Here is a 20,707-nt window from a genome sequence, read left to right as displayed (position 1 = left end):
AACATAATTTATCTCTTACAACATATTACATATATACTTGTTCTTGTCACTTAGTTTATTTAATTTTTCTGTAATATTAATTGTGTAAATAAAAATTGAAAACATAAATAAACAATTACATAAAATTATTCAAAAATTGTAGAGTTCAATAAAGAATTACAATTATTTAACAAAAAATTAAAATAAACATAAACCCTACAATACAAAAACCCAAACTAAACTAAACCAACCAAAGAAGATGACTGATTCAAAATCAAACAAACAAAACACAAAAGACCAACCAACACTTACATATGTGTTAAGCTGACGGATAAAACTCGAGAAGTTATTGTGCTTGAAGAATCTCGGAAGAAGGTCTCTAGAAAACTCCGGTGGATTCCAAACGATGAAACTCTTGTTGCTCTGACTCCACGAGACGATCGAATCCGATGAAGAATCATCAACCATTTCATATGTTTTGTAAGAAAAGGTGGGAGTGAGCTTGATGAACCTCCATGATTATTCTAATCCATCTCTAAAACACTTTCAAAATCTTTAAAAACTTTCAACTCCTTGATTCAATCTACTGCCACAAAAAGCTATACAAATCACACTAAAAAAACCAGAGCAAGAGAGTCTTTACATCAACTATATAAGTTCAAGAACCAAAATATAAAAGCTTTTCATGTCAATAACTTTAGTACACAGAAACTACAGTTAAGGACTCAAAGAACTCTCACTGATTTCGATCAAAACTGGATAAGATTCAAAACCCAAAATTCCCTTAAAAAATAAAGCTTCGAACTTGAAACAAAAACCCCAAAACCTCACCACTGTTTCTCAAAATGAAGCTAAAAGCTTCTAAGAAGCCCTTAAAACCATAAACCCCTTTAAAATTCAACGAATCTAGAAACCCTTTTAACATTAAAATCTCACTTAATCAGAGAAATAAAAAAAAAGGAACAACCTTTATATTGCTTCTGGAACCCTCTCTGCTTCTCGAACACAAAGAAAGAAAGAAAAAAGCTTCTCGACTTGTGTGGGTATTTAAGTAAATCAAACAGAGAATATCAAACAGAAACGATTTGTCTTCTTATGTGTACCTCTCTCCCTACCATTATTGCTGCTAAAATATCAAAGTTATATGTGGAGAGAAGACCGTAGCTTGTAAACCAGATGGATAGAAAGTTATTTTTCCTTATCTCCTAAAGTTATTTTATCACTACTCTACTATTCACTTTCAAGTTCCAAACAATTTATCTTAAACTAATAAGGAAACCTCTTAAACGACCTTACGACCATATATCTTCAAAAAAATTCATAGAGTAGAACCTGATTGTCGAAAAGTGAAGTAGACTCTCCACCATAGAAGTCCTTCCTGTCAATGTGAAGGTCCTACTCCAGATAATACAGTAACAAACACTATACACATAGTGATAAGCTTTAGTTTACATCACAGCAGTGTGGCCTTACAGGCGTCTTTGACGGGCTTACCCTTTCACACACATAGACAAAGCAAATATTAATCTCACAGTGATAAGTTAGTATTATTAACTAACCTTATTTGTTTCTTGTTAGCTCACCTTATTGGAAGCCCTACCAAGATAATACCACTACAATAAATTGCAGAAACAGCACTTTCTGCCTGAAATACATGCAAAGATACATAACAGAAACCTACAACCCATTGTTAACTGAAACATACAAACCATAAAATCCACTAAAGTTTCTTTCTCTCTCTGTCATTTACAAACGAAAAAAGAGAGTATGACAAAGCTCTTTTTACCTCTGCACCAGAAGCGAGCATACAGAATGAACGCAAGAGCCAACTGTTGTCCTGCAACATCAAAAAAAAAATGCATAATTAAGATCATATCTCTCTCTCTCTCTGTCATTTAAAGGAAATAGAGACAATTGCATCAAAGAGTTCTTTTTGACCTCTGCACCAGCAGGGAGTTTAAAACAAGAGCCAACTGTTGTCCTGCAACATACCTGGAACTCTCCTCGTCGATGCAAACAAAATACCAAATCAGAAACATATTAGATTCAATTAAGATAATACTTAAGTCAAATTCTTTCAAAAAAATTCTTCAAATCTACCACTTCAATCCAAAGAACCATTATATATAGTGGTACACTTAATCCTTCTCTTTTGGAATGTCCTTCTTCGGAACCTTTGTCTCTATTTCCTTTGGTTTTATGGCCTCGGCTTCCCTGATATCCGCATCAAACTCATCAGTCGCACACATACAGAGAAATTTGCCTTGTGTCGCTACAGATCTATCACTAATACCAACATTGCTCAATCACATAACTATGCCCACCCAAACCACTGCCATCATAATCAATCTTTTTATGTTTTACTCAAGTTACAAAATCTCAGATGATCCTAGAATTTAAACAACTGATATTATATTCATACCATAAGCTTTCCAACACAGCTAAGCTCACGGCAAAAAATCGAAAATGAGAGAGTGAACCGGTTTACGAAACCACAAACCCCACCAAACTAACAAACATAACACTTCGCAAAGGAGAAATCATAAGGAATAGAGAGAGAGCAGAATTACGACTTGGAGGCGGCAGAGGATTCTTCTTCAAGCTAGTGACGGATGTGCTTGACGTTACACCTTACGACGGTGGCAGTTTGCTTGACGTCGCCCTTCAATAGCAGCACCACGGCACCTACTCCAACCACCGTCAAACCCATTCTTCCGATTAAAATCCAAACAACAAAGGACCCTACTTTTCTAATTCCCAATTCATATAAGCCTAATATTAATCAGATATAAACAACACTAATTCATCAAGATCTACCAACGAAAACAAGAAGAATTGTACCAGCAGAAGCATAGAGCATGTCTTCGTTTTCGTCATCACCGTCTCTCGACAACAGAGAAAGAAAAAAAGGAAAAAAAAAAACTTTCGTTTAAAATTTCGGCCAATCGGATCTCGCGTTTTGCAACCTTTTTTTTTGTTGCAACGAAACGATCATGATTCCTAAAAATTCCTAATGTTAGAGAGAATTGCTAAAGTTAGAGAGAGTAAATAAAAAAACAGCGTCAAGAAAATAAATCCTATGTGTATTAATTGAAATATTTTAATTAAATACTGATTTTAAACGATGTGTCAAGCTATGCTTTAAAGTTGAAGCTTATGTGTCAACAACAAGAAAGTTTTATTGTATTGATTTTTTTTAGAAAAAAAAAGTAAATAAAACAGAAATGAGCTAATTTGGGATAATATGAAAATAAATTTTAGTAAATAAATAAATAAAACTATAATCATAATAACTCTATAAATAAGGTTATTATGTTAAGAGGTTAGATCAAAACATATAAGAAGAGAAGTCGTACAAGAAAATCCCCAAAAAATTAACTCGCCGTAAGAAAGATGGACCGAGAAGAATCAATAGAGAAACAATATGAAATCCTGATGGACCTGGAAGAATCAGTAGGGAATCAAAACGACATTGCTCTGAGGTTGACTCAACACGTGATCGCCGCTACCGCCGGGAAAACCTCGAACCTCGTCTTCTCGCCGGCGTTAATCAACGTCATACTCAGTTTTATCGCCGCCAGATCTCCCGGAGACACCGCAGAACAGATTTTCTCTTTACTCCAGGCTTCTTCAACCGATGAGCTTCACGCTGTCTCCTCCCGGATCGTCACCACCGTCCTCGCCGACAGCACTGCGATTGGCGGCCCGACGATATTGGCGGCGAATGGCTTCTGGATCGAAAAGTCTCTCTTTGTGAAACCTTCTTTCAAGGATCTTTTGCTAAATTCGTATAAAGCTGCTTTCAACGAAGTTGACTTTCTCACCAAGGTACTCTCTCTTTGATCCAGATAAACCTAACTCCTTGGTAAATTTACCAGGGATTATATTATGCTATTAACATGCTTAGATGTATGTAACACAGTGACATGCTTAGATGTAACATAGTAACATGCTTAGACACTTGGATTTATATGTGTGCTTATATATAAAGTACTAGCTAGGGTTTATACAAACATGTTAAGATTTGTGCTAAATGAAGTATACGCAAGGCTTTTAATTTGTGAAATCAAATCACAGATGTTGATAGCTGTTTTTGTATGTTTGTTTTGGACAGGCTGATGAAGTGACTAAAGAGGTGAATTCATGGCCTGTAACTCCTTTGGATTCCATCTCGATGTTTTTGAAGGATTCAAAGTCCTCGATCTAAAGTACAGAGGACCAAGACTCGTAGACTGTCGTATTTTCTCGATGCAAATCTATCTCCCTGATAAGAAAGATGGGTTCCATGCAATGCTGGAGAGATTAGCTTCTACTCGTGGATTCTTTAAGGACAACAAGGTCCTTCCTAGCCACCGGGGAGATATAGGAGAACTCAAGATTCCAAGGTTTAAATTTGCTTTTGATTTCGAAGCCTCTGAAGCTCTCAAGGCTTTTGGTTTGGAGGTGCCATCGTCCAAGATCTTCCACAAGTCTTGCATCGAGGTCGATGAAGTGGGATCGAACGCTGCAGCTGCTGCCGCATTAAGAGGTTGTGGAGGATGTGGTTCTCGTGTGCTAAAGAAGTATGACTTCGTGGCGGATCATCCTTTCCTTTTCCTCATCAAAGAACACAGAAGCGGACTGGTTTTGTTCCTTGGTCAAGTCATGGATCCTTCTGTGCATTAATTTGACATGTCATCGATGCAGGAAAGTGAAATAGAAATTGAATAAAACTTGTGTGGCGTGTGATGCAAGCTACTGTAGCAACTGCGTCCATCAGCCAATTGAGGAAACGAAACGGTCTTAATTGGGAAAGCACTGGCTACACAATGTATCTTTCATAATTCACAGAAACATGAAATATATGATTTAAGTTAAATGACATTCATTATGATCTTGTTTTGTTCTTACACACAAAATATATAAAAAAAAAAGAGTCTAGACCAGCCTTGGCTCTTAGATACTACCAGATACTTTGCATTCTTCTAGTAGATTAAGCAAGTCGTGTTCGGGCGCACTGAGCGAAGGCAAGAACAGACGGTTGGTATTGCATTGGCTAGTCCCTGATGGAATTGTCACAGAAACGTCAGATTCTTCATCCATCCCATCTTGGACAATCGCCAAATCACCTCGTCTCCTCATCGAAGAAGCCGACACTCTCTCTTTCCAGAGTCTCCCGTCCTATGATCATAAAACAAAGAGTAAAGCTTTCTGCAAACACTCCTATCTTTGCATTTTTCACAATATATAGAAACCATTTTTTATATTCTTGCAAACTTTTTCAAGAATCATACATTGAGAATGGATGGCTCGGGGAGTGGGCATTGGATCGGTTGATCGTTGTCTAAGGGCTCCATCGGGTGATCCACCGGTTTAAACTCTGTTGCTACTTCGATCCCATGAGTTGAAGCGGTTGCGGAGTTAGTTGAAGCAACAGGATCAGATCTTGGAGGCAATGTTTCCCTTCCATCCTGACCATAAGACAAGATTCATGTCAAGCGTAGCTTGGAATCAATTTATGGCTTTTTTCAGATAAATAAAGGATTCTTAGATTCAACAATTGCTTGAAATCTAATCAGGTTACAAAAGCAGATAATAGCTTGAACCTATGAAAACAAGCTCAAAATATTCAGCTAAAAGTTTAGAAAACAAGCAACTCTAAGAATTTAAGCAAAACTGAGAAGCATCATACTCTAAGAAGGAATCTTTATGAACATAAAGGTCAAGCAATAATTTAACAGAACAAAAAACTCATGTTCCATATAACCATCTCTACTGGAATAAGACAAGCAAATAGAAAAGAGAGCTTACGTTGGCACTCTGAGTTCGTCTATGGCCGCCTCTAACAACAGAGAATCTTGAGAAAATACCAACCATGCTATTGAGATGAATGAATCTTCCTCCTAGATCTTAACTTTGAATATTTCAAGATGAAACAGAGACAAAGAAGAAAAGAAAACAAACTTGTCCTGAAGACGAAGAGTATATATAGATTCTTAAAAGCAGAGCCAACAAAGATTAGATTGCTTCTTCAAATCTTGTAGAGAATATTGCAGTGGACTTTCTCAGAGCTTTAAAGCCTTTAAGCTTTGCTTGGTTTGAACAGATTCTTCTCTCTGTATTATTATTATGGCTTCTTTCTTTCTTTGGGTCTCCTCTTGATAATATTCTCCTTCAACAACTTTTCTTGGCTTTGAAAATTAAGTTAGTATAACTATTAATTGATGAATCATCGCCTTGTTATAAAATTGAAATAAATTCCCTTATTGGAAAATGACAAATTTTTGTGGTTCAGCTATATTGTTCTTTGCAGAATAAAGTATTTTATTCAATTCACATCGAGAAAGCTACAAAATCAACTAGACGGAATATTTAATTTAATAGTGAAAATGACTATAATAGTTTTAATTAACTTATTTTAAACCAGCTCTAGTGTCATTGGAATGTTGTATTCTTTTTTTTTTTTTCAAGATTCCGACTTTCACCTTCTTGATGGAACCAAAGTATGTGTGCTCTTCATGACCTGTAACTCCTTTGGATTCCATCTCGATGTTTTTGAAGGATTCAAAGTCCTCGATCTAGAGTACAGAGGACCAAGAAACCTAGTGAGACCAGCATGGTTTTCATTTGTCTATAAACGGGATCTTTGGAACTCTGCATATGTTGTAGATTTAAAAGCCGTGCCCCTGGTGGAATGCTGGCTTCCTTATGCAAACTGGATTAGTCTAATAGCTACATAAAGAAAAACTAAAAGCTTTGAAAGATACCCATTAGTGAGCAACATCAATGTAGAATCGGTCAGATTAGCCTTTTTAAACTCTTTTTCGTATTTCTCCAACTCAAGCTTATTAAGTAGACTTCTTGTTTGTCTGTACTTGGGGTTTGATATGATTACATCTGACAACTAAGTAAAAGAAATTGAGGTTAATGAGATAATAAGAGCATTAATTGTATGACTTATGAATAGAGTATACAATTACTTACACAATACAATAATCCTTGATATACAGTAAACCCAATGGCGGTATAGAGAAGGTTGATAGGTCGTCCTTGCCAATCTCGACTTAGAAAAGAATAAGCCGCACCAGATCCTGCTGCTGGTACCATGCTGCATATTTGAATAATCTTTAAAAAAAACTCAAACCAATGATAATTAAGAAAATCTAAATATGGTTTTGGATTTGAAACTTACGCAGAGAGAAGACTCTCTTTGCCCCTAATCCCTTCAATTAGGCCTGATATTGCACAATACACACCGGCAACACCAGCAAAAGCTTGAGCTTGAACCCATGGCACACCAACAAGAGTCTACAGATTCAAACGCCAAGTTAAATCAATGAAAATGGCCTGTACATTCCAGTCACACTAATCCGATTATAGAAAAAGATTACGTGGGAATGCGTTGTGATTTGGGGCAACAAAGTGGCTAGTGTATAACCAAAGACAGCTCCCCCTAGACAGCCTATGGAGGAGTTTACAACGGTTTTGATTGGCTGAGACTGGTTCATAAACACTTCCTTATGCATAGCAAGAAAACCTGCCAAAGAGTTCTTCCGATGCTCTTCACATCTCGCCATGAACTGCATTCTCAAGAAAAAACAGAGGCTTATGCAACCAATGCATTCATACTAATGTGCTGAGAACATTTCATAGCTAACGATGTTTCATTTCTCAATTAAAAGAAATAAAAAAAAACCCCATATTTTCTGACATTATCTGTTCCATCTATGCCTCCCAATTGGAGTTCAGGTTTCTCAGTCAGAAACAAGTGGCTAGACCAGAAACGTTCCCAGGCTATAACTCTAACTCCCACTATGTAGCCTGTGACCAGAAACAAGTGGTTTCTCTGTTGAGCCACATGATTACTTTATAGGCTTTTTCCTAAGTACCCAAAACCAAAGAAAAAGATGACCATATAGGATCTTGATATGCGATGAATATATATAGGAATAGGATACAGTAACTTTGTCCCCATTTAGAATAAATGCATATAACACAGTAGTCACAGGGAAATATACAGAGAATGAAACAGGATCAATCTGATTGGGACACAAAGAAATGAGATGTTAGTCTTTTAATTTCCCAAACATATTCAGCGTTTCGGCGGAAATGGCCCGTAGGCTTAGAGACATAGAGATAAGCGGAGGGCGACTGATAGTAAGCACTGCTCTTTCCGACGAAACTCGCCATGGTGCATCCTCAGTGAAGAGAAGCTCATGGAGAGCTAGTCTGTTGGATTCAACTGTCTCAAAGTGGATGCTGGAGAGACGTTTTCCAAGGATACATTTCCTGGGTGTGCTGATGTAAGCAGCGTTAGGAAACAGCTCATCTGCAAGAGAGCCAAGGACCCCCAACAAATTCAATAATCTACTAGAGAAACAAAAGCATTACAAGAGATAGCTAGAACAAGTTAACGACTCTATGAACCCAACCACAATTGAACCCTGTTTTTTTTTAGGCTTTAAACACCTAAAACCAAATCACATACTTTGTATGACTGATAGATATATCTCAACACGAATTTAACGTAGAATTACGGAGAGAGAGATGTTACCGGAAGACATGGTTGAAGAAGGAATCGATGGGGAAGACGACCGACGCGATTCTCACTCAAAGTCCAATACCCCCCCCCCCCCCCCTTCGCAAGTTGGTTGTGAATTATATATTCTGGTGGAATTAGAAAAAGAGCAGTCAAACCCAACTAAACTAGAACACACTAAATTTAATATTAAATTAGGTTGTGAATTGACCTTTTATTTAACAACTGAGTTAAGATCAGCCGCCTATTAATCTATTTAATCAAAAGAAATAATTTAAAATAGCAATAAAACAAGGTTTATCGATGACTTATCGATGACCATTATACTACATATTCTACAAACTTCCAAAACTAAACACTATTTGACATAAATATAATATACTAAATTTACTTTTCTATTTATTTTAGAAATTTCTTTTAGGTTTTTTGATTCTCTATTTTATATTTAATATATAGCTTTGAGGGGATATAGTTTAGTATTTATAGTTTAAGGCTTGATTTTGAAAGTTTAGTTTTAATGCATAAAACTATTTTGGTAATTTTAGAGATAATGTAGTAAATTTGGAAAAAATAATTATTCTACTATATTAATTGGAAAGTAAAAATATGAAACTAACCTTAAATTGTTTAAAAAATTATATTCATCCCATTAGAAAAATAAAATTAATTAATTAATTTTTATTAGTTATTAATAAACGAAAAAATCATAGACTGATCACAAACAAATTAGATATAAGGTAATATCAATCAATATGTAAATTAGATAAAATTATGAACTTATCAATATATTAATTTTATTTAGAAATATAAGTATGAGAACTCTATAAATAGGGTAATTGTGTTGGGAGGTTTGTTGAACACATAAAAAGAACAAAGGAGAAGTATAAGAGAAAGGAGTCAAACCCCGTAAAAGAATGGGACTGCAAACGTCATCAGGAGAGAACCAAAACGACATCGTTCTGAGGTTGGCTCAGCACGTGATCGCCACCACCGCCGGTAAAACCTCCAACCTCGTCTTTTCCCCGGCGTTAATCAACGTCATCCTCAGCTTTATCGCCGCCAGATCTCCCGGAGCCACCACAGACCAGATTCTTTCTTTACTCCAGGCTTCTTCGACCGATGAGCTTAACGCAGTCTCCTCTGAGATCGTTACCGCCGTCCTAGCCGACAGCACCGCGAGTGGCGGCCCGATGATCTCGGCAGCTAATGGCGTCTGGATCGACAAGACTGTATCTTTCGAACCTTCTTTCAAGGATCTCCTGAAGAATTCGTATAAAGCTGCTTTCAATCGAGTTGACTTCCGCACCAAGGTACGTCCTCTTTGATCCAAATAAACCTAACTCATCTATAACGTGCTTAGACGATGTAACATAGTAACATGCTTAGACGTGTGCTTAATCAGATTTAGACTTGGCTTATGTGCGAAAATCTTATTATAGAGATGTTAGTGTAACCTAATTCCCGTATATCTTCTCCAAATTTTTCCGCCAGTTCAACCAACATGATCATTCGTATAACTTGGTTAAGTACAGCTGGTTTATATATAAAATTACGTACTAGGGATTATAGTATACTAACATGCATGTTAAGATAAGATGCTAAGTCAAGTATACACAAGGCTATTGTGAAATCAAATCATAGGTGTCGATAGCTTTATTTTGTTTTGTTTGTATTTGAAAAGGCTGATGAAGTGACTGAAGAGGTGAACTCATGGGTTGAAGAGAAGACAAATGGACGATCATCACTAGTCTTCTTTCACAATACTCCGTTTCTGCTTGGACTGATCTCATATTTGCTAATGCCTTGTTTTTCAACGGAAGATGGGATAAACAATTCGATCCATCTCTAACAGAAGATTCCGACTTTCACCTTCTTGATGGAACCAAAGTACGTGTGCCCTTCATGACCACTGACTCCTTCAGATTCATTCTCGATGTATACGAAGGTTTCAAAGTCCTCGATCTACCGTACAGAGAAGGAAGCGATTATGAAGAAGACGGTTGTTATTTCTCCATGCAAATCTATCTTCCTGATGAGAAAGATGGCTTGCCTGCAATGCTGGAGAGATTAGCTTCTACTCGTGGATTCTTGAAGGACAACAAGGTCCTTCCTAGCCACAGGGCGGGTATCAAAGAACTCAAGATTCCAAGGTTTAAATTTGATTTTGATTTCGAAGCCTCTGAAGCACTCAAGGGTTTCGATCGGTTTGGAGGTGCCATTGTCCACGATCATCCACAAGTCTTGCATCGAGGTTGATGAAGTGGGATCGAAAGCTGCAGCTGCTGCCGCAGTAATTGGTATTGGCTGTCGTGGTCCTGCCCCAAAGAAGTATGACTTCGTGGCTGACCATCCTTTTCTATTCCTCGTCAAAGAACACGGAAGCGGACTGGTTTTGTTCCTTGGTCAAGTCATGGATCCTTCTATACATTAATTTGGTAATCCAAAGTATCGGGACTAAAGGGAATATTTTATGACTTTCTTGACGTATCACTTGAGTTGAAAGTTGAAACCAATGACTTAAGTTACTTATTATCCTTTTTTCTTTAGACTAAGGGATGATTATTCTAGGCTACGCCGGTACGCCCGGTTTATATTTGACAATTGAATCTTTTAAATTAGTTAAGTATAGACTTTTTTCGTTTACTTTTTTAAAAAAAGGTGAAGAGAGTGTAGAAATACATGTTTCATTTTACTACACGTTGTGGTACACTTTCTTGCAATGGATACAACAAAGTGAAGTAAGATGAATGTACCAGTAATTTCAAAAATTCTACCTTCGTTTGATTTTATCTTGATTCATTTTGTAAGTTGTAACGTAGGCGTAACATCAACGACTCTTTGTCTGGCAGCCTCGTATTCTACACATGCGACGTAGCTCAACAAAGAAAGAAAAGTTTTTACTGGAGAGGAGAGGAGGGAGACGAAGAAATTAACGTAGGAGGTAAAATTTTACCTTCGTTTGAACAGTGGATTTGAGATCTCTTTGGAAAATGTTGAGAAGAATTTAAATCCGTCTATCTCTGCGTAAATGGAAGTCAAGCCATATAAGGCCTGCAATCGCTTCACATTCTTTTCCATAAACCCTCAGTCTCCATCGTTGTATCTGAAATCATTATTAATTTTGCTCTATAGATTTATGTGGGTAACTGAAATGAATAAGGCAATAGAGAGTCTAAAGGAAGGTACAACAATTTCTTAGCTAACTAAACGCAACTCGATCGAGGGCATCTCCTAGTCCTAATGTCAATTTAGGTTTAACACATGTAGACTATGATTGCTGACATGACATCTTAAGAGAGTACTTTTTAAAAGTCAGAGGTGAATCTTGCATATAAAAAATAATGTATTTCTATAATATTCAAACATTTAGTTTGGTTGGTTTATTTAAACTCACACATAGTATTTCAAATTTATATTATTTTGTAAGTGACAAACTAAATTTGTTTACTTATAGAATCATATGAACTTCTCTCTTGTTGATTTTTTTATTTTTTATTTTAATTTCACTCATCAATTAAATTATAGTGTTTGATTTCAATGATTTCATCAATTTTAACTGAATTCAACTGTATGACTATGAAATTGATATCCCGTTTGTCCAAAAAAAAAGACTATGAAATTGATATCATTTCTATGATCCATTCGTTCTGATATGAACCATGCAAGCGGACTAGGGAATATGATTACTTATATTTGTCATTTCTCCCAAAACCACAAACGATTAATGCAAGCCATATGGTTTGATCAGAGTAACACAGTGAAGGATTATTTTTGTTACTAAAATTCCTTTTAGTAGTCAGCTCTTTGGTTACGAGTTTGTTAATTTTGTTCATTTTATTTGGTAGCATATTATTTTGGGATTTTGGCCAAAAATGCTATTTTTCCAAAAAAGTTGTTTAGAATGCCATTTTTTTTCCTCCTTCTCAAAAATGCCAGTTTGTTTGTTTTGAGAATGAGTGAGTTGACAAAAATACCCTTATCCCAAAAACTAGAGAGAACCATAAGCAAACGGAGAAAGACTATGTCTACCTAAACCGGATGAAAAGTCCATCGGTAGACATAAAAGTCGTAAATCACCCAATGAAGTTGTTGATTGAGGTGACGATTATGAGTAGGAAGGAAAGAAGAGCGAGCATAATTGATATAAGAACAGCAAACTGAAACATATTGCGTCTCCGAAAAGACAGTCATTCCAATAACTTGTCAACAAGTGAATGGACATATACCTAGGCTTCTCGAATGTGTCTACCGAACTGTCAACTGTGATGGACATGTTCCTCGAATGTTGAATCTCTTCCATCAATGGATCAACATTATTTACAGGAACTGATTCGCTATGAGACCTAAAATAAGAAGCTTTTTTGATTAACCGGATATGAGGAACTGCAATAACTTGTCAGTCATTGGTGGACAAAATACCTAAGGTGTATGTTCTTGTCCTCCGGTTGGGAAAGGTTCGTACAACATGCATATTCATCAGACGTAGACTGTTGGATTTGTTTTCCATCGATAGTAGAAGCAGCATTCCTTGCGCCATCTTCTTCATGAGACTTGTGCGGCACAATAAACAAGTTGGTAGTCAGGGACTCATGCTATTAACAACATGAACGACAGACGAATACAAACATGGTCATTGTAGACAAACCAAATATTTTGGTTATGGTCCACCAATGGATTCGACCTGCACGATGGACACATAGTGCGGTTAGCAGAGCCATAAATTTGGAAAGATAAATTTGGTGGACCATATAAAATCACGATGGATATCGTTGGTAGACATATTTTGGAGGACAACATCTTTTGAAAGGACATAACCCAAAATGAGCATAACCTAGAACGTCGAATTCAAACACAATAAATGAGCTAAAAAATGGAATTTTAGTAGAGTTCAAATTGTTTCAGGTAAAAAACACATAACGAACACCAAAATAAATTGATTCTAGTTGATGGACAACAGATTTACCTTTGTTTGGGTTTATGAATCTCCGTACTAGTCGTCGACGGTTCCCCTGTCGCTTCCACTGTAGCCGACGGTTCCCCCATCGCGGCGAGTAGAGGCAACAGTGGAGGATTACCCTGAAGAAGGGTCTGGATGACGTGATTCATCACTTAGTGACTCGAAATCGAACGTTTTTGGAGGAAACAGTGATGGCGGTTGGCGGAAGATGTAAAGTCTCGATGATGTTTTGTGAGAAGAGAAAGAGAGCAGAAATAATTAAAGAGACAAGCAAAAAATAGACAGTTGGTTCCATGGACCTCTTGAATGCCTAAGGGTTGCATTACCCGATGAGATAACTAAGACCTCTGCTAACTTTACTTTTTTTAATTTTTTCTCTTTCAATTACTTAAACGTCGTAAACAATGGAAAAAAGGCAAACATGTATTTTTATAAGGTTCTATGGCAGGCGGGAAAATGGTTTCGCAAAAGTGGCATAAAAGACAAAGATTAGTACTGTTCATGGCTTGATTGACAATTTTCTCTATTATTTTTTCTTGTATTGCATTATGTTTATTACATCACATGTTATTTATTTCAAAAACATGATTTAAATGTGTAAAACAAGACATATTGTAATATGTTTACAAGACATATTTCATTTAATTCATGTCGGATGTTTAAGTTTCGCTGACACTCACTCCAATTCTAGTCATAATTTTATCTATTCCTAGATTATTTATTTCATTTATTTTTCTTTATTTCTAGAATTACAATACACAATTTATTTTTATATTATTCCAGATTATTTCATAAAGCTATTATATAAATCATCTACAAAGGAAGTATTTTTTGATTTTTTTTCTATCGACCATATATTCACCAAACTCATATAAATAGGACCTTCAAGCTATTCGATTTCCATAAAGCAATTATATAATTCATTTACAATAGGAGCTTCGACATATTTATTTATTCAACATTCTAGAGGTTAAAAAAAGTATTGATTACTAAACATTGAGACAAACAACACATACCCATAAGTATGAAATGAATACTTCGGTAATGCAAAGATTCCACATACCCATTTGAACCAAATGTGCGCCAAGATTGGTAGATCTATAATTATAATTTACCTGAGTCAAAATTGAACAAAATTTTTTTAAATAATTTATAAGGCTAAAAACTAGAAATGTATCGAGGATTTTTCATTCATAAATTTCAACTAGAAATGTATCTAAAATCTCTCAAAATCACTTTTTATTAAAATTTTGAAATTTAAATGTTAAGTTTGAATAACAGTGGATTTGATATGACTTTTTATAAATCTTTAATTGAATAACAAGATATTGTAAGTTATTTTGAATGATTTTAAATAAATTTCAAGTTCAATAATATAGGATTTGAAATGAGATATTAAAATCACATTTTGAATAACAAGAGATTTTAAGAAAAAAACCAAAAAAAGTTAAAATCTTTGTTCCAATACACATCCCCTAAAGAGATGCTATGAAGAGCGACGACGAATTGCTGAAAACTAAACTGACACTATCAGAGGAGGTTACATCAGAATGCCCGATGTCAGAGTTAGTGATCAACGATTGATACATCGGCAACGTTGAAATCGTGTTCTTGGGCTCATTGAAAGCATTGAAGATTGCGGTGGATTCAGAGAGGCGTATAAGTCAATCACCGGTGGAATCGACGACTAAGGCCTAACAACGAGATCAACATATCTTTGTCAAAATATATTAAAAAAAAATTAATAATTTTAAAAGGCTAAAAACTAATAAACATATCTTTGTTTTATATTTAAAAATCCACAAATTAAGTTCAATATTTATAGGTGAATCAAACAAAAATGCTAAAAGCATGAGAGAAATATAGTCAAAACATAAAATAGTAAACAAAAATATGATTAAAACTAAAGGATATAAACAGAAATTTGTAATTTTAAAGGGGTCAAAACAGAAAAAATATAAGTAATATTGTAAAATTTAAAAGGCTATAATATAAATTGGAATTTCAGTACTAATGTAATTACTATGTGCAATTTTGTCTGTGATAAAACTCGGTTGTGTTGTCATGTGTTGTATTTGTGCTGTTAGTAGTCGATAATGTGTTCTATTACGTTTATGATTCAACTTTTTGGGGGGTAAGCGATTCTGTCTCCAGTGTCATATCTGTTTTGGAGTGTGTTGATGTTGACGAATCATCAACACAGCCGTTAATTTATTTGCAAGAATGAATGAGCAGAAATATAACAATTTGATGAACCGAAAGAACATTAATAATTCTAAATCGATCCACAAAGTCTCCTACTTTAAGGCACCCTAAAGAGATGCATGTTCAAATTCAACCAAACTATATAGTGTAATTGATTGAATGTGCATGTCTGGTGGTACAGTATATGCTAGTTCTAGCACACGCCCATGTTAACAAATTATTGACACTAAAGAAGTTTTTGTGTTCCAGGCCGAATGTGATGAGCTGGCCCAACGCGCCGAGGAGTTAGATGAAGAACGCAAGTCTCGGAGCAGATATCAACAAGCTTACAAGCCAATGCGAAGAGCTCACCGCTGAGAACACCTCTCTGAAGGTGTAAACTTTAAAGAAAGTTAAGTTTGGAAATTAGTTTTAGAGCCAACCAATGAAACGGTAACCAAGTTATTTCTGTTTAAACCCTCAAACTTTAACCAATGACAGGTCATGGACTCACTCTACATTAGACGCAGACAGTGAAACTCTCCTTTCCTCTATTCTTTGTTGTTGCAGGACCACCTGTTATTATTCCCTCCACTTGAAGGCATAATCATGGACAAGAATGTCTGCACTTGTGATATGCACATTAAAAACTTTCTATATATATGGCTTATCAGATTGGTCTTTACTTGTAAGTCTATTTTCTCCACAACTTCTTCTACAAGTCCTATCTTGTTTCTTTGAATTTATCTTCTTGAGTTATATGGTGAGAGAGTATGAATTTTACATTTCCCTTTTGGAAATGAAGCCATGCCTACAAGAAAGGGAAGGCACTTGTAGTTGGTGCAGGACTCTTCAACGAAACAGAGAGTGCTTTCTGATTGGGAAGCACAACTTAGGACAGAGAAATGGTTATTGCCTTCTTCTCTACCTTTGCAGTACCAAGAGATAACATTCCACCTAAAGAAAAATAAGTGTCGTCCTATTGATCATAGCCACTGAATCTCCTTTAGTCAGTTTTCAAGCATATATACTAAAAGGCTGAGACTGTAAAGATGACTTACAAAGAGACCACAAAAGCTAATCTAAAACCAAACCCAACTAATGAAACGACTACTTGATGGTCACAAACTTGTTAGTTCCGTGTCTGGCCCAATGGTTCTTGAGATCAACAGGGTGAGAGAGGCTATACCCTTCGCCAGCAAGCCTGGCAAGGAGCTTGACATAAGCACCATTGCTCATTTTTCTTCCAGCAAGACGAGCTCCGGGTCTTGTGGTGCTCATGGGTAGTGGATATGTCGATATGCTGATGGTACAGCATGAGGATTGCCAACCGCCCATGCCCCATTTGTAGCAAACCCTTGAAACCCCTGTACATGAACACACAGGAGGAGGAACCCCGGAAGTATCGAAGCTTGAAATGTCAATGTTGATGTCCAGATTCTTCTTCTCGCGCTTTGTTTCTGGTATGCTCAAAGTTTTCTTTGACTTGTTGGATGCAGAGCGTTTCTTTCTTGGCGTTTTAGGCTTCAAAGCTTTCGGAGGAGACTGATTCGTGGACTTCTGTTCCACGGTTTCCACACCGTTTCTGTAATCTATAGTAGTAGGAGGATGAAACGAACGAGACTGAGGCACCATCACACCTTCGGCAGGATTTGCTTGAGATACTTGAGAAAGATCAATGCCTGTGGTCTTTGGAACAGCGATATGGGAGTGAAACCAATGAGCATTAGATATAAGCAAGGCTGCGTCCTTGTTTGCGTTTGTAGCAGATAGCATCAAGTTTTGTGAAGGAAATGGATTCATCTTGATAGCTAGTTTCAGTGGAGAGATCACACGCTCACGTTGCCGCTCCTACATCATTGCCAAAAGCAGATAAGATGAGCCAACATTTCCAATCAAAAACTGAAACTAACCTTATAAAGCAACACAGAGATCCAGAAAGCAAGATAACCATTCTACAAGCTCTATACAGAGAACATAAATCTATAGTTATCTTCCGGTAATAGTACTCAATCAAAAGACAAAGCCGTTTTTACAAGACAGAAACTGTTATGTATATTCCTAATTAAAGACACAAACTTGATTACTGAAACCCAGATGATCATCAGAACCACAAAAGACACCAATATACACATCTAAAGCTTAAAGACTACATACGTAGAGGAGAAAAAGTTCTAATCTTTTTAGATTGTTTGAGTGAGAAAATTGGAAAACTCAAACGAGTTCACGAAAGAAGAAAGAATCAAGACCCATAAAGCGGATAAAACATGGAAAATCAAAACCTCTGACTAGGGTTCCTAATGAATTATAGCCAGAAACAGAGTCGAAACCAGAGAAGAGTTATCTTTCGGCATACGCAAATAAGAAAAACGTCAGACTTACCAATGGCGATACTTCACCTCTATACTCGCTCCACTCCGAGCTCTCTCTCTCTCTCTCTCTCTCAAGACCTTTGGATTGGACAATTTAATTACCTTTTAGGTTTTGAGAATTTCTAGGGCTCACCCATGCGAAAGTTATGTTTAATTTTTTTTTTGTCGTCGTTTGATTAAATAGGTTATTTTGTTTTTGCAACTATGACTTTCTTGAAATTTTGGTAATATAACACTGTTTTGAGCTGATCTTTGCAATTTATATATATTTGGCATTTTAAAATATAACATTTGTTTGTAGTAATATTTGGCATATGAATGATGTACTACAATTATAACTTAAGTTGATCTAAACTAAAATTATTAAATTAGACAGATACAGTATTGACATAAAGTGTTTGTTTCTCTTTGTCACGATGATGATTGATGAGAAACAAAAACAAGAACTGTCTATGTTCATTAAGTGGCAGAAACCAAATCGGGAGGTACAGAAGCAAGATCAAGCACCCAACACTCTTTCAGATCAGCTACAGATTCATCTTCAGGCACCTTCTTGGCCGGAATCTGATGAGAGAGCAAGGCTGCAACATCGTCTTTCTCGACCCATCTGACTGCATTATACCCGTAATCCCGTCTCTGGAACAAGTTGCTACTACAGTCGTTAACCTTTTCCAAATATGCCACACTCAAGCCATACGCTTCAGAATACATCGTCAAGCACACGGCAATCTCATAGCGTCCGGTCTTTCTTCTCTGAGGAGCTGGATTTGTCTCTGAGTAAACTGCCCAAACAGAGCCTTTCCTGGGATATATTTGGTATACTTCCCGTGCAGCCCTTTCGCAATTGACAATGTGAGAGAATGCTTTCACTTGTTCGGTCAAAGCTTTCTCTGAAACTCGGAACCTCCCACAAGGCATATGAGAAGAACTGATCTTCATCCAAGAGATCAGTTTCTCGCTCTCACAATCCAACCAGTTGATCCATACCTTAAAAGGGTTCAAAGAAACCACTTCACTGACCAAACAGTAACTCCGAGGCATATTGTCATCACCACTATCATATATCGCCCAAATCTGCCCTTTCTTGAAGCTCCTCGGCATCCTGTCCTTACCAAAATTATATAGTTCCAAATCCTCGTCTTCCTTGTAGAATTCTTGGCTTAATTTACCATGATCCCTCTTCCTATCACCTCGTGGCACGTATTCTAAATCTACTATCTCGTTTAACACCTTCTGGTTCGTCACCTTCTTCTTCTTTATGTTCTTCCCATTCTTTAATGCCTCTCGTTTTTCATTCTCCTTGTTAGTACGCATCTCCCTCAAAGTTTCAGTCATGGGGACATCACCTAAAGATCTCTCCTGCATTTCACTTCCCATGTTTTCTTCTGCAGTACTATCTCTCTCAGTGATCTTTGACTTCACCTTCGATTTTTTTCTCCTTATCACCGATTGCATTTCTGCCAAAGTCATCATCCCTTCATCTTCTTCATCCAACCTGTCAGATACATCAATAGCTTCTGCTCTTTCCTCTCTCATCTCCCCTGTCTCACTCCCACTTCTCAGAATTTCACTATCATCACCAGCGCGCTTCTTCCTCCTACTATATGTTATGATCTTGGAAGCACAAGTTCCAGTTTCACTTCCATCTCTACCCTCTTCTTCCTTCTCAGCTTCCTTTGCCTCAAAACTATTCTTGCAACTAATGCACACCAAATTTTGCCCTAAATACTTCCTGCCAAACTTCTGCACCGACCTACAACCCGAACAAACTGTTGAAAATGTTGATGTTTCATCATCATCACCACCACCACTAACCATTTCCCCCTGAATCCTAATCCTCAACTTCATATCATACTCATTCCTTCTAACCTTATCAGAGAAAACACTAAAAGCCTCATTCAAAAGCTTAAATCCTTCGTCGCACCCGGCGTAAGGATTCTTATCAGGATGCAACACTAAAGCTAGCTTCCTATACTGTTGCTTTATGGTATTGATATGAGAGAAAGGCTCTACCTTTAGAACCTTGTACCACTCAGGCATACCTCCTGCGGTGGCGGCGGCAGAGCTGATGATCTCGAAGGCAGTGACCATGGCGGATAGACCTTCCGTGTCCGGAGACAAGCTGAGAGCTTTCCGCGCATGATTCAGGGACGAAATTAAATCACCGGAATTGAAACTCGATTCGGCTAGGGTTTTGTGATGTATCGCTTCCGTCGTATCTGAATTTGATTCCGTCGCCATTGCAGTGTTGACGGAGACACACAAGACAGAGTTTTTTCTTCTTTTAATTCTCACCCTAGTCTTTTCACTATTTTTCCTTATTACCCTCCTATTTCTTAAAAATCTCTTTTGTGCCTAATAGTTTCTTTTGGAGAGGTCACATACAAAACCTCAATAAATTAATAATGCCTGAAAATCTATAGTTTTAACAAAGTTTGAATTTATCCATAAATTTATAGAGATATTTTCCTAATTCGGTAAGTTTTCAAGGAATAGATTTATAAATTAAATTTTTAATCATTATAAATAACATTTTTTAGAATTATTTACAAGAAAAACAACAATTATCATATTTCGAAGAGAACACTAAAAGTTTAGATATAGAAAAAAATTGTAAATAAAATATATCAAAAATTAATGTGTATACATATATATATACTTATATTTGATAATTTTATATAGTTATTAATTTATAAT

The 20,707-nt window shown here is 36.5% G+C and overlaps 4 protein-coding genes, 1 long non-coding RNA gene and 2 pseudogenes across 15 annotated transcripts; 2 read left to right on the top strand and 5 right to left on the bottom strand.

Moving 5' to 3' along the window:
- Positions 1-95: 95 nt before the first annotated feature.
- LOC104792317 (uncharacterized) lies at positions 96-3,060 on the bottom strand. 9 transcript variants are annotated; one of them, XR_015559788.1, is made up of 8 exons: positions 2,821-3,060; positions 2,553-2,664; positions 2,080-2,193; positions 1,918-1,971; positions 1,766-1,816; positions 1,563-1,624; positions 1,312-1,474; positions 96-565 (listed from the first exon to the last, which is right to left on the bottom strand). It is a non-coding gene; the product is annotated as an uncharacterized LOC104792317 (long non-coding RNA). The 9 variants fall into 9 exon arrangements; XR_015559787.1 differs by having other exon boundaries at positions 96-562; XR_015559792.1 differs by having other exon boundaries at positions 96-562; positions 1,563-1,673; positions 1,918-1,979; positions 2,821-3,043.
- A 269-nt stretch (positions 3,061-3,329) lies between these two features.
- Positions 3,330-4,755, top strand: LOC104792314 (serpin-ZX pseudogene; annotated as a pseudogene). Its single transcript, XR_015559353.1, has 2 exons — positions 3,330-3,807; positions 4,094-4,755. The product of XR_015559353.1 is annotated as a serpin-ZX pseudogene (transcript).
- A 26-nt stretch (positions 4,756-4,781) lies between these two features.
- LOC104792315 (uncharacterized) lies at positions 4,782-6,223 on the bottom strand. The gene is made up of 3 exons (XM_010518433.3): positions 5,770-6,223; positions 5,253-5,429; positions 4,782-5,139 (listed from the first exon to the last, which is right to left on the bottom strand). The coding sequence occupies exons 1-3, from the start codon at positions 5,833-5,835 to the stop codon at positions 4,915-4,917; spliced, it is 468 nt and encodes a 155-aa protein (XP_010516735.1). The 5' UTR covers positions 5,836-6,223; the 3' UTR covers positions 4,782-4,914.
- A 41-nt stretch (positions 6,224-6,264) lies between these two features.
- On the bottom strand, positions 6,265-8,660 carry LOC104792316 (chloroplastic import inner membrane translocase subunit HP30-1-like). 2 transcript variants are annotated; one of them, XM_087453701.1, is made up of 6 exons: positions 8,513-8,660; positions 7,350-8,287; positions 7,151-7,266; positions 6,943-7,066; positions 6,726-6,862; positions 6,265-6,644 (listed from the first exon to the last, which is right to left on the bottom strand). In XM_087453701.1, the coding sequence occupies exons 2-6, from the start codon at positions 7,542-7,544 to the stop codon at positions 6,590-6,592; spliced, it is 627 nt and encodes a 208-aa protein (XP_087309827.1). In that variant the 5' UTR covers positions 7,545-8,287; positions 8,513-8,660; the 3' UTR covers positions 6,265-6,589. The 2 variants fall into 2 exon arrangements, with proteins under 2 accessions (XP_087309827.1, XP_087309826.1); XM_087453700.1 differs by having other exon boundaries at positions 6,265-6,536.
- Positions 8,661-9,399: 739 nt separating this feature from the next.
- Positions 9,400-10,928, top strand: LOC104699248 (serpin-ZX-like; annotated as a pseudogene).
- Positions 10,929-16,596: 5,668 nt separating this feature from the next.
- On the bottom strand, positions 16,597-18,241 carry LOC104792313 (protein BASIC PENTACYSTEINE7). Its single transcript, XM_010518431.2, has 2 exons — positions 18,021-18,241; positions 16,597-17,489 (listed from the first exon to the last, which is right to left on the bottom strand). Exon 2 carries the CDS (start codon positions 17,439-17,441, stop codon positions 16,749-16,751), a length of 693 nt encoding a protein of 230 aa, XP_010516733.2. The 5' UTR covers positions 17,442-17,489; positions 18,021-18,241; the 3' UTR covers positions 16,597-16,748.
- Positions 18,242-18,354: 113 nt separating this feature from the next.
- LOC104792312 (uncharacterized) lies at positions 18,355-20,274 on the bottom strand. The gene has a single exon (XM_010518430.2). The coding sequence runs from the start codon at positions 20,249-20,251 to the stop codon at positions 18,470-18,472; it is 1,782 nt and encodes a 593-aa protein (XP_010516732.1). The 5' UTR covers positions 20,252-20,274; the 3' UTR covers positions 18,355-18,469.
- Positions 20,275-20,707: the final 433 nt, after the last annotated feature.

This window comes from Camelina sativa, chromosome 6 (assembly GCF_030686135.1).
Source record: "Camelina sativa cultivar CO46 ecotype springtype chromosome 6, ASM3068613v1".
Taxonomy (NCBI): Eukaryota; Viridiplantae; Streptophyta; class Magnoliopsida; order Brassicales; family Brassicaceae; genus Camelina; species Camelina sativa.
The sequence above is the reverse complement of the archived record's forward strand: the minus strand, read 5'-3'. Positions and strand labels throughout refer to the sequence as shown.

Bases quoted from the DNA above. Each gene is read 5' to 3' on its own strand.
- LOC104792315 (XM_010518433.3), bottom strand. From the start codon at position 5,835: ATGGTTGGTATTTTCTCAAGATTCTCTGTTGTTAGAGGCGGCCATAGA. The intron at 5,430-5,769 runs GTAAGCTCTCTT...TCTTATGGTCAG, and splicing joins GACGAACTCAGAGTGCCAAC to GATGGAAGGGAAACATTGCC. The intron at 5,140-5,252 runs GTATGATTCTTG...TTATGATCATAG, and splicing joins CCGAGCCATCCATTCTCAAT to GACGGGAGACTCTGGAAAGA.
- LOC104792316 (XM_087453700.1), bottom strand. From the start codon at position 7,544: ATGCAGTTCATGGCGAGATGTGAAGAGCATCGGAAGAACTCTTTGGCA. The intron at 7,267-7,349 runs GTAATCTTTTTC...TTGAATCTGTAG, and splicing joins AAATCACAACGCATTCCCAC to ACTCTTGTTGGTGTGCCATG. The intron at 6,537-6,725 runs GTATCTTTCAAA...TCTGTACTCTAG, and splicing joins TTGATGTTGCTCACTAATGG to ATCGAGGACTTTGAATCCTT.
- LOC104792313 (XM_010518431.2), bottom strand. From the start codon at position 17,441: ATGAATCCATTTCCTTCACAAAACTTGATGCTATCTGCTACAAACGCA.
- LOC104792312 (XM_010518430.2), bottom strand. From the start codon at position 20,251: ATGGCGACGGAATCAAATTCAGATACGACGGAAGCGATACATCACAAA.